The sequence below is a fragment of the Danio aesculapii genome, chromosome 17 (genome assembly GCF_903798145.1).
Source record: "Danio aesculapii chromosome 17, fDanAes4.1, whole genome shotgun sequence".
Taxonomy (NCBI): domain Eukaryota; kingdom Metazoa; phylum Chordata; class Actinopteri; order Cypriniformes; family Danionidae; genus Danio; species Danio aesculapii.
Window position 1 is genome coordinate 40,875,773 of NC_079451.1, and position 16,184 is coordinate 40,891,956.

The 16,184-nt window shown below is 35.7% G+C and overlaps 1 protein-coding gene across 1 annotated transcript in view; it reads right to left on the minus strand.

Annotated features, from left to right (window-relative positions):
• Nucleotides 1–16,184, minus strand: part of snap25b (synaptosome associated protein 25b) — an 89,822-nt gene that overhangs the window by 35,232 nt on the left and 38,406 nt on the right. Inside the window, exon 2 of the mRNA XM_056477222.1 lies at nt 5,945–6,074. Coding sequence (XP_056333197.1) covers nt 5,945–6,016 — 72 coding nt within the window. The 5' untranslated portion in view covers nt 6,017–6,074. The remainder of the gene's footprint in view (nt 1–5,944; nt 6,075–16,184) is intronic.

The window sequence follows — 16,184 nt, forward strand, 5'->3', positions numbered from 1 at the left end:
CTTGGTGGTAGCAAAATTTTGGCACCCACCAATTATTGCACTGTTACTAAAAGTTTAATAAACAGATTTATTGCATTTGAAATCAACACTAATCAAAACTAACAAGCAAAAAATATATATGCATGCGTGAGGAAAATATGTCTCAATGAAATTTATCACAAGAAAATACATTTTTATAACATAACTGAGTGACCAAAAGATATCACTGACGGACCGCTCACCGGCCCTGCACGCACTGTTTGACATGAATTCATTAATGAATCTGTTAACGATAACTGTGCTGTGTTCTCATGGGTGGTGTCTGATAGCACAGATGCTTTTGACATATACCTTATTATGTGCATACGTCATTTTAATAGCAATACCGCTCTTTTCATGAGCTGCAATACTAGTTTAATCTTAGTCAATGCAAGCTCTTTTGCGATGGTGTACGTGGTGTTAAATTTTACATATAGCTGCCACTTGTACGGCTGACAGCGTCTGGTGATTAAATGAAGGATTAAACAGAACCTCTCGTGCTTAAAATGTGTAGATGTGGCAAACAGTTACCTGAAAATTCCGTCTCACAGACTTTTTGGTGAATGCTTTAGTTATTTTCATAGCAGACTTGATGCCAATGGAAGTCTTTAATCCACTCTTCGAAAAATGTAGATGGTGTTTTAACATTCACAACATGATCAGTAATCAGATGTGCCATTATTTGTAGCTTTAGGTGTTTCTAAGACAAAATCTCTCAGTGTTGTTTTCATTCTCATCTTCAGCGCTTTACATTTTCGCGGTTGTAGCTCCTGTCATCTGAAGACAGGAGGCGTAGACTGAGTGATTGACAGCTGATATTAGCCAATCCATTCATGTTCAGTTCTTAGAGCAGTGGGCCAATGAGAAGAGCGCGAAGGCGGGGCAAGCGTTGCAGGCTTTGTTTACTGCAGCAAGTTGACATGACAACAGTTTTAAACCGTTCCTGAGCGCTGCGTTTCAAGTACAAAGATGCATTCTGCCCGAATGTGTCCTAAATACTTTACAAATTTATCAGTAATATCTTTTTAAAAATCTGAAAATATTAGATTTCACTTGTAATACTGAAAAATATATATTATAATCACTGAAAATTACACAATTTTTAAATCACTCTCGCGACCCCTTGAAATTATTCTGCGACCCCTGCAGGGGTCACGACCCCCAGTTTGAGAACCACTGTTGTAGCACTATATTCACGTTTGTTATCATTTTTAATGTGTCTGTGTGATAGTTAAAGTGGTCTTAATGTCACTGTAATATTTCACTGATATATGTTTATTTGGTTTTTGGCTTTGATTAGATCTTTGCCCTCCCTTTATGATTTGACATGATTAGATTTGATTATAAGGCACATTTGACTGAATGGAGCCATTTTGGCACGACAGCATGGAGATCTTTTAATCATCTAATCGCTGAAATTAGCAAGTTGTCTGGAAGTGGCTAAATCTTATACATTTTAGGATGAGTGAGCAGTTGGCAACCAGACTATTAAAGTATTAGCTAACCCTACATCCTCTGACTAACTTCAGAGTGTCGACATACTGTCCGTCAGAAGACACGCAAACCCGGGGCATGAAACCCTGGGCGGCGTTTGGTCCCTAATGAACGTATAACTGAAGAGTAAGGAATCAGATATAGATCAAAACTCTAAATTAAGTCATAAATGATGAATATGATCCATTCTTACAATTAGAAATACAGTCTAAATTTTACCATTACTTAAAATTGGAGTCAGATTAAATTCGGAGCTAAAAAACGAATATAAATAAATTCTAATAAATAACAAAATTCTTTTCAGAAGCACTAGAAAAGGCTTACATGCATTAAACCTTCAACCATGCTGTTAGTTTCGTCATTGGGCTAATAGATGGACTTCTACAACTTCATCCACCACTGAGCATAGCCTAACAGAATAAAGACTGACCCGTCATAAAAGCCAATGCACTGTGACGCTGTTAATAATTCCCCCATGTGCACTGTGATTCAGCTGACGTGCTCAATCAGCCATGTTAACCCTCCCGCATGCTGTCGTGTGTCAGAGTTGTGATTGTTCAGCAGGAGATCAGTGTGATTAAAGGTCTATCAAAGCCAGTTCAGATGCCCCACAGTGTAGACACTGTGATGAGCGAGAAACCCGATCGCCAGCAGCCTCGCTTTCTCCATCACAAATAGACGAGCAGTCTTAATATAGAGATGCTTCCGTTTTTTGCACAAAATAGACTTATTCATGTTCTTTGTAGAGGTTCTGTCACAGAAATCTGATATATGGAAAAGTATGCAAATAACATATATGACATACAAGTTTATATTTGGATTTCACATATAGAAAATGTCATATATGCAACATTTATTTAGAAATATTGCAAATATGGCTGTTTAAATATATTTTTAAACCATTGGAATTACAATATACACTCACCGGCCACTTTATTGGGTACACCCTACTAGTACTGGGTTGGACCCCTTTTTGCCTTCAGAACTGCCTTAATCCTTTGTGGCATAGATTCAACATACTAGAAATATTCCTCAGAGATTTTGGTCCATATTGACATGATAGCATCACGCAGTTGCTGCAGATTTGTCGGCTGCACATCCATGATGCGACTCTCCTGTTCCCCCACATCCCAAAGATGCTCTATTGAATTGAGATCGGATGACTGTGGATGCCATTTGAGTACAGTGAAGTAGCCATCAGAAGATGGGTACACTGTGGTCATAAAGGGATGGACATGGTCAGCAACATTACTTAGGTAGGCTGCGCCCACAGAACTTTCACTCATTGGAGATTTTCTCTTTTTCGGACCATTTTCTGTAATACCTGGATATGGTTGTGCGTTAAAATCCCAGTAGATCAGCAGTTTCTGAAATACTCAGACCAGCCCGTCTTGCACTAACAACCATGCCAAGTTCAAAGTAACTTAAATCATATTTCTTCCCCATTCTGATGCTCAGTTTGAACTGCAGCAGATCGTCTTGACCATGTCTACATGCCTAGATGTATTGAGTTGCTCCCATGTTATTGGCTGATTAGAAATTTGCATTAACGAGGAGTTGGACAGGTGTACCTAATAAAGTGGCCGGTGATCATTAGCCAAAATCATTAGCTCCCTGTGAAATTTTTTATCTTTTTTTTTTTTTTTTTTAATAATTCACAAGTGATGTTTAATGGAACAAGGAAATTTTCACAGTATTTCCTATTTTAACATTTTTTCTTATGGAGAAAGTCTTATTTCTTTTTGTTTGGCTGGATTAAAAACAGTTTTAATATTTTTTTTAAAGAATTTTTAAGGTCAATATTATTAGCCCCTTATTCCCCCCCCCCCCCCATAGGCTACAGAAAAATACACTATTGTCTAATGACTTGTATAATTAACCTCACTTTTCTTGTTAACCAAATAACCTAGTTATACCTTTAAATTGCACTTTAAGTTGAATACCAGTATCATGTAAAATAACTAGTAAAATATTATGTACTATCATCAGTAAAATATTATTTATGGGTGTGGAGAGACCAATAAATGCACTATATAAATACACATTATATTACATCCTGGCAAAGACAAAAGAAGTTAATTATTATAAATGAGTGGGGCTGGGTATCGAGGTCGATACTTTTTAGGCACCGAGCATATTGCCTCGATACTACAAAGTATCGAAAAATGTCTTGTCATTCCGTATCAAGTTTCGATACCTATATGGATAAATCACGTCAGATCAAATCTATGACAAAAGTAACTGAACTGAAATAAATAAATAAATACTTAGACTGGCACACTAGGTGAATAATTTATTTTTTGGCGACATTTTGTTTGTTTATGCTTTTAAGAGTTTGGGCCCTATCATACACCCGGCGCAATGTGGTGCAAGGCGCGACGCAATTGTTGTTTGCTAGTTTCAGCTTGGCACAAGAGTCATTTTGACGTTTTGCACCACGCTGTTTAAATAGCAAATGCATTTGCGCTCATATGTGCGCCCATAGGCGTTCTGGTCTAAAAAAGGAGGTGTGTTGAGGCGCATTGCTGGCACGTTGCTATTTTGAGAAACTTTAATAAACTGTTCTATAGACCAGAACAAAGCTTTAAATACACATTAAAATATTAAGGATATAATAAGGATATATATAGGATATAAATATAAAGAATTAAAATATTACAAAACATTATTTTCTAGCCTACATAAATATAAAAACCATACTTTCATGCCTTCTTCATCTCGGGGGGCTTTTTCAGTTAATTCATGACAATTTGCTTTTGTACAATGTTATCATTATTGGCAGTTTTATTAATTATATGCATATTTATATTTGTTTTATTAAAAACAAGCTTAGATTTGTCCACCTGTCAGGTTTTAGACCATATGGGGCACAGCATGTGTATTTGGATATAACTCAATTTTTTTAACATTATTCATTATTATTGTTCATTTATTCATTTGCTGGAAATAAGAACTGAATGTAGAAATAGTTTTGAAACAAATCTTTGCGCTTAACAAACAAAATTAATTACTTATAGGCTAATAGATGTCTGTGCGTACAACACGTTTCCCTATCCACGAGAGTGAAAGCGAAAGTAAATAATGAGGAGGCTCATCTCTCATTCTCGCGCTGTAGATGGTCTATTTAACTGTTTTCTCTCTACTGCCCCACAAACACTGCATTAGAAACACCTCGTATAAGGTAATTCTTTTTTTGTAATTTGACACAAAGATGATTTACTACATACATAAAAACATTTTATATAAATTTTTAAAACTTGTGAAAAAGGTCCATATCGAATTTAAAGTATCGTATTGGTACCAAATTTCTTTTTGAATGATACCCAGCCCTAGAAATGAGCTATTAAAACTATGTTAAAAAAATGTGTTGAAAAAATCTCTCCATTAAACTACACATATTTGTAATTCCAATGGTTGAAGAAATATATATGTATGTAAGCAGCCGTTTATGCAATATTTTGAAAATGTAAGTTGCATGTATGACATACAATGAAAAAAATGATGTGATCAATTAGTCGTGACAACATATTTATGTTTTTAGTTAACTGTAATTTATTAAACTAAGTTAATCACGTTCTAACTTAATTTTATAAGTAACGTAAGATGTTTTAGGTCAGTTAAATATAAACAAGCTCAAATGACTAATTGATTCAACTTAAAAATGTAAGGCACCCAGTATTTTTACAGTTTACAATTGAAGTCTAAATTATTAGCCCTCTCCAGTGATTTTTTTTCTTTTCCAAATATTTCCAAAACGATGTTTAACAGAGCAAGGATTTTTATTTCAGTATTTCCTATAATATTTTTTCTTCTGGAGAAAGTCTTATTTGTTTTATTTCGGCTAGAATAAAAGCAGTTTTTAATTTTTTAAAAGCCATTTTAATTTTTAACCATTATATCCATTCAATATTATTAGCCCCCTTAAGCAATATTTATTTTCAATTGTCTACAGAACAAACCATCATTATACAATAACTTGCCTAATTACCCTAACTTACCTAATTAACCTTAAGCCTTTAAATGTCACTTTAAGCTAAAAAATAGTACCTTGAAAGATATATTGTCAAATATTATGTACTGTCATCATGGCAAAGATGAAATAAATCAGCTATTAGTAACTAGCTAGAAGTAATTGTGCTTCCAAAAATTCTCTCCGTTAAACAGAAATTGGGGAAAAAATATCCAGGGGGGACTAATAATTCAGGAGGGCTTATAATTCTGACTTTAACTGTATATGTGAAATCCAAATATGAACTCGCATGTCATATATGTAATTGGCATTTATTTCCATGCACGATATTTCTATATGGATCCGAGTGTCTGGAAGTCATGGTGTGTTCATTCTCCTTCACACTGGGACGGGTCTATTTATACACACATGCTGTCGTATTTAGGGGTTATTTTTAGACCTGGAGGTTGAAGGTGTACTTACTTCATCACCCAGCTGATCGGCTCTGGCCTGCATGTCATTCAGCTCGTTGCGCATGTCGGACTCGTCTGCCATGGCGGATGGAGGGATGAGCTGCTCAACTCAAATGGAAAGTGTGGCTCTTACTTGAAAGCTAGAGGAAAATAAAAGAGATGGAAAACGCTTTGGGTTAGACTGTGGCAGACTAAAGTGAGTCCTCCAGACAGATCTGGTTCAGCATTGCATTAAAAAAGTTCAATGAACAAACAGAATTTATAAATGATTCACACAGAGAAGAAAGTCACATGATTGTCTAAGTATTGTTCTTTGAAGACGAGTGCAAGTATTGTGGATATATTCAGGTTCATTCGCAGAAACTGACTCATCAAGGACTCATATATATATATATATATATATATATATATATATATATATATATATATATATATATATATATATATCACTCGATCTCCTTTTCTACATTTTATCTTAATGTAAAATAATAATAACATGCAAAGCATAACATCTTCTAAAACCTATTTCGTTTTTAAAGCTAAATCTTTACTGATTTGACTGCTGGACTGGTCCAAGATTAAGCGTGGGGGACACAAATGAAGTATTTTAGACCCTTACCGTATAAAATATGATAGAAAACAATGTTATACATAATTTATAGGTATAATTTATACTTCTAGGTATTTATTTGGGGGCCCTCAGATTTCCTGGGGTCCTAAGCGGCCGCTTACCTTGCTTATTAGTTAAATCCGCCCCTGCATATAGCCTAAAAGTAAAAATTAAGCTCATAGTTTAAGCAAGTAACGAATAAGGTTACTGTTTGTCAGAATACATTTAATATCGCTCAATACATTGAAAACTTAAATACGTCTTATTAATAAATTTGATGTCATTTAAATAAATAGATACATTTAATTCATTGAAAACAAAAAAGCCTACCCCCCTGATTACCAATGTTTAATTCACACCCTCGGTATAAGTGAGATAACTAAATTGGCCCTAGTGTATGAGTGTGTGTGTGAATGTGGGAGTGTATGGGTGTTTCCCAATACTGGGCTGTGGCTGGAAGGACATTCGCTGTGTTAAACATACAGGAATATTTGGTGGTTCATTCCACAGTGGCGACCTCTGATAAATGACTAAGCCGAAGGAAAATGAATGAATGAATGAATTTTTCGCAGCTTCTGAAAATATTGCAGCAATATTCAAAAGTCAACATCAAACACAAATCAAATTAAAATGTACTTTTAAAGGGAAAGTTCAAACTAAAACGACAATTCAGCCATCATTTACTCACCCGTTACTTCACTTCAAAACCTTTTTGAGTTTCTTATGTTGAACACAAAATAAGATCCCTTATTTGACTTGCATAATATTTATTGTGTATTAATGTATTAATTCATCAGCAATGCACTAAAAACAACTGAATTTGCTATTTCGAAAGCTAGACTGAACACATAATACAAATTTGCGACATCACATTTTCACAAAATTGAAAAAAAAGAGACATGCTTCACACTGAAAGAAATGGTTCATTGCAAATGATTGCAAACAATTTATATAAGCTGAATTTAAACAAACAAATGAAGCTGAACATTCATTCATTAATTCATTTTCTTTTCAGCTTAGTCCCTTTATTAATCTGGGGTCGCCACAGCGGAATGAACCGGCAACTTATCCAGCACATGTTTTACTGGTAAACACCCATACACTCATTCACACACACGCACGCACGCACGCACGCACGCACGCACGCACGCACGCACGCACGCACACACACACACACACACACACACACACACACACACACACACACACTACGGCCATTTTGGCATACCCAATTCACCTGTACCGCATGTCTTTGGACTTGTGGGGGAAACCGGAGCACCCGGAGGAAACCCACGCGATCGTGGGGAGAACATACAAACTCCACACAGAAATACCAACTGACCCAGCCGGGGCTCGAACCAGCAACCTTCTTGCTGTGAGGCGACAGCACTAAGCTGAACATTACTAAATTTAATTTGTTTGTTTAAATTCAGGCCAAATAAAAAAATAATTTACCTTAAAAAAATAGTTAATCAATCTTTTTTCACTGTACAGTAGTAAACAACATTGCCTTTTGCCAAATATCACAAATGCTTGTGTTTTGTTTCAGCGTAGACGGACTGAAACCCAAACTTTTGAAAACGGAAGTGGGACTATCCACAATTGCTCTCTGAATGGTCTTGTGGACTTTTGTGTATTGCTCTGATTCATCAAGCCACTCTCATATAACCAATAAATATTTAACCAATATCGGTAAAATAAGCGCATATCCAGTGAGCGCAAATGGTCATGTATCATGTGTTTTAGGCTGTAGGAAGGAGATCGTTTTTTCTAAAACACAATAATAACTCCAGTCTGGATGAGGAGTGTTTTCAATCTGAAATGGCAACTTAAAACTGAAAACAAAAAGAAACCTAAAAAGAAACCGAAAGTCTAGTTACTGACTTGAATTTTATTCATTCATTTTTCTTCAAGGCACCTAAAAAGTGTAGATACTGACTGTATCAAAACATATTATCTAAAAGCATGTTCTTAATCTTAATGTGCACAATTCATTTGTAAGCATAATTTTAAAGAACATTTATTTGTAATATTTAATAACAACTTCAATTGTAACAACTTGCTACAATTCCTCTCATGTTTATCCTATCATGTTTATGCTAATTTCGACCAATAACCATCATAAAATGGCTGTATATTGGCACTGCTGGGGCACTAAGTCACTCTGCCTTCACTTGTGTGATATTGCTCATCTACAGTTGAAGTCAGAATTATTAGCCCCCCTGTTCCTCCCCCCCAATTTCTGTTTAACAGAGAGAAGATTTTTTTCAACACATTTCTAAACATAATAGTTTTAATAACTCATCTCTAATAACTGATTTATTTTATCATTACCATGATGACAGTAAATAATATTTGACTAGATATTTTTCAAGATACTTTTATACAGCTTAAAGTGACATTTAAAGGCTTAACTAGGTTAATTAGGTTAACTAGGCAGGTTAGGGTAATTAAGGTACTGTATAACGATGGTTTGTTCTGTAGATTATCGAAAAAAAATTGCTTAAAGAAGCTAATAATTTTGACCTTAAAATGGCTTTTAAAAATTTAAAAACTGCTTTTATTCTAGCCAAAATAAAACAAATAAGACTTTCTCCAGAAGAAAAAATATTATCATACATACTGTGAAAATTCCCTTGCTCTGTTTAACATAATTTGGGAAATTCAAATTCAAAGGGGGGCTAATAATTCTGACTTCAACTGTATATATATTAGTCATATCTATACATTTTTTTCAAAAAATGTCTAATTATCTTTATTTATTCCATTTTAATCAACATACGATAAACAAAATGATCCCCCATCCTACATATTTTCTAAAAATACATCTGATTACAGAAGGAAAGTGGGTCATGAGCACCGTTTAATGTTGACTTGAAAGCCAAATGCTCTATCGCACAACTGACCAAAGGGCACTTTTAAAGTGTTTTCAGCTGAAATTATGCATATGCCACAACCATCTGTGTCAAAGATCTCACAGCATTCATAAATGCCACTGTATGTCTGATGCACCATTTATTCTTTCTCTCACCAAAACCCGAGCACAATCACATGAAGCTGCTTTCATAATTAGTTTAAATGTAGAAAGGCATTGGATACAAGTGTGTAATATTAGCCAAGGCATCATCTTGGCATCCTGGCACTGGCACGTTTCCCTAACATTCCTCATCTTTTGGCATTGAAACATGCTTGATCTGCCTACTGCTGATCAGAGATTCAGATTTTGTCAAGATGCACCACTTTAGTGCTATAAAATGTCTTTTTAAACAGGCAATTTTAATGCATTTCTATCTAAAACCACTTATAATTACTCGTTCCAACAGGATTTACTATCTGGGAACCAAACTGATGAGCTACAGTAACAACAGCTGACACTTTTTTTGTCCGCTTGGATGATGATGCCAAGAGTGCATGACCACCAGTCCGTGCAATGTTACTTTAATCAAGTGTAAGTTGGCATCGGCTCGTGTAAATACATTGCCAGAAATGTGCTGGAACTGCTGCCGATGCTCCCTGTCATTAGGCATTTCTTTCTGTGCCAACTGGAAAAGGCAACAGACCTCTGATACTGAATCTCTTTTCTTTGGCTGCTCTATATATTTCTCTCTCTCTCTGCTTCAGTGGCGAAAGGTCCAGAAAAAACAAATGAGTAATTAACTTAACTCGCGTCTCTATTACAAGACAATTAGATTAACTAAAGAATGACATTCATACAGAGCGCTGAGGTGATCTGTGACATGCTATGTCTTCTTGCTTTCATTATTCTGATTTAATATCTCTCTTTTGTTTTACAATGGAAATAGCCGAACTATCAACAGCCTTGTAATGCATTTGAATGCATCGTGAATTTAAAATAGTTTTTCTGAATTACTTATAGTGATGTGCAATAAAGTACCATTTGTAGTAGTGTTGTCACGATACTGGAATTCGGTACTAGTCGATACTGACATTTTAAACACATCCATTTCCTGCTAACATTTGAGCACTGTTGAGCACATTCTTAAATACCGCTGATTAGCCATGTGATTGGCCGTTAGGGTCATCAGTTCACCACTGTTGACCTTGGTTAACTACAGATATTCTGACACTGGAGCATTTTGAGCTGGTCTGTCTATAAGCTGACATAAGAGCGATCCGCTGATGAATCGTCTGATCTTCGCAGCTTTAAAACGCTCCAGTGGGAAATTGATGTGTTTAAAATTTCAGTACCGAATTCCAACATCATGACAACACTAATTTATAGTATTGCACATATTAATATAAAGTTCTCTTGTTATTTCCTTAAAATAATAAGAAAAGCAATGCAAAATATATACTCACTGTAAAAAAATGCAGGGTTTCACACAATTCATTCATGTTGTCCCAACACAAATCGAATAAGTTAGCCTGACGCATTTAAGTGAATTGAACATAAAACATTTACATTTAGTCATTTAGCAGACGCTTTTATCCAAAGCGACTTACAAATGAGGACAAGGAAGCAATTTACACAACTATAAGAGCAACAGTGAATAAGTGCTATAGGCAAGTTTCAGGTGTGTAAAGTCTAAGAAGCAAAGCATTAGTAATGTAATTAATTTATTTTTTTGAGAGAGAGAGAGAGTAGTTAGTGGTATAGCCAGAGAGGCAGTTACAGATTAGGAAGGAAAGTGGAGACTAAATAGTTGAGTTTTTAGTCATTTCTTGAAGACAGCAAGTGACTCTGCCAATCTGATGCAGTTAGGGAGTTCATTCCACCAACTGGGCAGATTGAATGCGAGAGTTCGGGAAAGTGATTTCTTCCCTCTTAGGGATGGAACCACGAGGCAACGTTCATTCACAGAATGCAAGTTTCTGGAGGGCACATAAATCTGCAGAAGTGAGAGCAGATAAGAAGGAGCAAAGCCAGAGGTCACTTTGTAAGCAAACATCAGAGCTTTGAATTTGATGCGAGCAGCAACTGGCAGCCAGTGCAAACGGGTGAGTAGCGGAGTGACATGTGCTCTTTTGGGTTCATCAAAGACCACTCGTGCTGCTGCATTCTGAAGCAGCTGAAGAGGTTTGATAGAATTAGCTGGAAGCCCGGCTAGTAGAGAAACAATTAGTTTAAACAATTAGTTTGTCCCAAAAACATCTTAAGATTGTGTTGTTTCAGCTCATTTTAAATAAGTAGTTTGAGCAAGAAGCAAAAATCATTTTTGATTGCTGTAAAAGCGATTAGTTTGATTTACTTAAAAAAAAGTGAGAAAACTTATTGCTTTTAATGTGATTCGTTGACTTTACTTTGAAAAGTGAGTAAATCTGTTGCCTTAAAATTAGGTAAATTAATTATGTGCATTATAAACATTAAGTTAAGCCAACTAAACCAGTGCAAGTTACAACGGATTTACTCACTTTTTAAATCAAAGTAACTAATCGCTTTTTTCAGTGTAATGTGTATATTGTATACATTTAATATGTGAAATGTAAATGAAAAATAAATGCAGCAGGATTTATGTTCATATATGCACTGCAAATTAGTTCCCAGCACAGAAGAAACATTGTGATATCTAAACTAGAGTTTTAATATCTTTAGTTTCTTACACATTTGTCAATGTAACAAACTAACTGAACAACTACGGCAGCATCATATACTGATGACCTGCATACTGTATATTTACTGCATATAATGGCTCATTTCCACTGACTGGTACGGTACGGTTCGGTTTGGTACGGGTCACCTTTATCAGGCTTGCGTTTCCACTAACAAGGGTACCCTTTTGGTGGGCGTGGTGTATGACAGAAAGTTTCAGTCGACGTCATTCTCGCTTGAGGAAATGTCTACAATAAAGCTGTACAGCTGTACAACAGCGTTCAGCTGTGCGTCTAGCTCCGCCTTTTGGTACCCTTTCTCGTGTTTGGTACCCTTTCGAATGGGTGCCGAAAAAGTGGTACGGTACAGTTCGGTTCGGTACACCTTTTGACAGTGGAAACGGCTATAAAAGCGTACCAAACCAAACCGTACCGTACCACTCAGTGGAAATGGGCCTTAATTACTCATATACATATTTAAAATTATAATATTTATTCATTTGTATTTTATCATCATTTCAAGAGTTCACACATAAATATTGCTTGATGCTATTAGCAGGTTTGGCATGCTGTCCCGGGAGAGAAACCTGAGCTCAGAGATAATGAGCCCAAGGCTTCCGCCAGTTCTTTTAGCATGTAAAGGGGTCTGAGATCAGGTAGTTCTCGAGAGCTCCCCCTGGTAAAACAGGAAAAAGAGGAGATGGGGTGGAAAGGGGGATTCTTCCAAAATGAAGAGGCAGTATGGGTGAAATCGGTCTATTTATAGGCTTGGATCAATCTGATTGGATTATTAATCAATCATATCATGTGCTCCTCTTGAAGTTAGTTTAAAAACTTCACTTTAACTGAAGTTTCTATGGACTTGTTTATGCTGAGTTCATACCGAATACAAATTTAAGTATTCATGCAAGTAGATAACACAAAGTTAAAACAAACACAAACACTGGTGAATTTCTGTCGAACGGCTGAAGTACAGAATATGCAACACATCTGGTAAATTAGTGTCTCACACACAAATTAAAAAAATTACTTGAGTGGAAAATTCACAAGGTTATACATGTGATAATGCTCAAAATGTTATAGTGAAAGCTCTTTGACTTGAATGGTAAATTCAATGTTTGGTTATGCAAATTTTGCTAATAGTTTTAATAACTAATTTTACAGTGTGGGCGACATGGTGGCGCAGTAGGTAGTGATGTCACCTCACAGCAAGAAGGTTGCTGGTTCGAGCCCCAGCTGGGTCAGTTGGCATTTGGCGTGGGTTTCCTCCAGGTGCTCTGGTTTTTCCCACAGTCCAAAGACATGTGCTGCAGAATTGGGTAAGCTAAAGTGTCCTGATCCTCATAAAAACTAAATGTTACGAAACACCAATATGGTGAAGCTAAATATCAACTTCAATATAAAATGGCCCTTGGAGTAAGTCATTTTACAGTACACAATATTTTGCTAGTTATAAAGTGCAATTTATCTAGGTTAATTAGCCAGAAATATTTGATTAAAATTATATATATACAGAGCTTGACATTAACACTCTCCAACCCGCCAAATGCAGGTATTTCAGCTGTGGCGGGTTAGACAGACACTTACACTTGCCACTTTGGTTGGCTGGAAATCATTTTTGAATTGTTGTTTTCTTTAAAGCAGGGTTCGATAATAAAAATGTCCCAATATTCGTGCAAATGTGATCTTAGAATCGAGAAGCTGCAAGACTGACAAAAATAACTGTTCGCGTGAGCAAAAGAAAGCAGGTGAATACCGAATGATTGGATGATCACTCGTGCTCACAGGTGATGCGATGCGCACGACTGTTAAAAAGTGCGTGCGTTCCCGTTTACTTGCGAAGCAGAGGAAACACAACTGGTGGGATCGGTTCTACTTCAAATAGAAAATCAAAGAGCGATGATCGTGCACCCACAGTCCTGCTTTTTTCAAGAGCTCAATATTTAAATATATACATATACATCCTTCTGTATGCAAGAGCCGTCACTGCTTTTGTTTTAATAATTCTTTGAACAGATTATTAACAGGCCTAACATTAACCGTGTGCGCGTGTACAACCTTTCATTATCACACATGGTATGTTTATTGCTTACAATTATTTTTGTTAAAATAGTTTAATTATCTTTTTTTAACAATAATATTTCTTTAATATGAGATTAACTCCCCGTTTATGTGTAGTTAACTGGTGATCTGGGACCTTTAGCCTGGACAGATTACTGTGCATATTTTAGATACATGACAATAGTTCTTTTTTAAATATCTTTATTTTTTAAAGGTTTTGTTGAAATAAAAATGCATGTTTACAGTTATATTTTGCTTGTTTTGACACATTTAAAATTTGTGGCTAAGAAATAATTTATTTATTTTTGGTGTGGTCAGATATAAATTTAGTAAATCCTTAATTTTGAGCTCTGAAAAGTGTGGAATAAAAACAAATTGAATTGCGACAACCCATTTGCTCATGCTCATTGAGCAAGCTCATACACAACACACACAAAAAGTGAAATGAATGAGGAGGCATGTGGACATAACATAAAATCTAAATCAAGCAGTTTTAGCATGTCAAAGTCAAATTTATGCATATAAAATATATTTTCCCAACAACAAAAGTGTAAAAATGGCTAGTAATGTTGGAAAACTAGTAGCCACAGTGGCTAGTAATCAAAAAAGTTATATATATATATATATAAATTTCACAAATAATTTGGCTTTTAACTGTAGTTTGGCAATGGACAATTCAGATTCTTTATTGTCAGTTCAACATGCAGTAACTGACTCCTCTTCTTTACAAAATTGTAAATTATTTTATATTCATTATAAAAAATTCAACCGCAAAACATTTTGGAAATGGCTAACAAGTCAGAAAAATTGAATCCTTAAGCCTGAATGATCTCAAATGCATGTTAATATTTGAATATCTGCAGCATGGCAAGACAAGAAACACATGTATTGTAATGTAAATAGGTCAGTCTATATGGAGCACACATGGTATTACGATTCCCACTCTCTGTCATCCTCTAAAGCTCATTTTTCTGTTATAAAAGAATCATTCGAGAGAAAAGCTCAAACTGCCATGTCTCACACTTTCAACATCACACTGGCAATGCAACGCCTTGAAAAGAAATCGTCAAGACTCTTCAAGTGCCAATTATGTTCAGAAAGGGCAACATCTCATTTCTAAGCTCATTTTAAGCTTATGAAAGAACATAAAGGTGTACGGACAGCTTAAGGAGATGATCTAAAATACATTAGAAAAAGAAACGACGGATCAGAAAGGAAGCTAAATGTAAAAGCAACTCATAAGCCTGCAGTAAAGTTTGTCATTGTGAGTTTAGAATGTGTGAGGACGCCGAGGTCAAGCTCACGACGATGTGCAATGCAGACTGATTTCTACATGGCAGACTGAAATCTACCGGCGGCTGTGAGCACTGAGTTCAGAACTATTTTTACTTCATGACTAGCCAGATATTTAATGTTTCATGACCATAACCCAGCGCCCAAGTGCTGCACATGAAAAATGAATAACGCTTTTATGTTCTTTTATGAGTGTATAGCGAATAGGGGCTCAAAATGATTGCGAGCGGTTTTGTGGTTCGTCGTCATCTGACACAAAAATAATTCAATATCTTTTTCTGAAGCTGGAGCAAAAATAATCACAAACCCCTTGCAGAATATGCATTACAATCACCTCAGCTCAGATAAGCCAAGTTTAAAGTGTCCTTATTATACTATTTTCATTTCGTTTTTTTAAACGTTTTTAATAGGCTTACATCCAATTAAAGTCAAAAATCATATTTTTTTCTCATAACTTACATTACATCATCAGCTACTCTCTCTCTCAGTCTATGAAATGGTTATTTTAAGAGTATGATCTGCTCTAATTGGTCAGATCATAACCCAGTCTGTTGTGATTGGTCACCCACTTGCAGTAGGTGCTGAAAACCAAATACTCATTATCATATCTGAATTTCAGCTTTTAGTTGTAAACATAAAAACAGAAAACAGCATCTTCTCAAAATCTCAGCAACACAAACCAAACTCTTCCAGACATCTGCAGCCAATGAGGGCCATATACTACCAGACAAAAGTC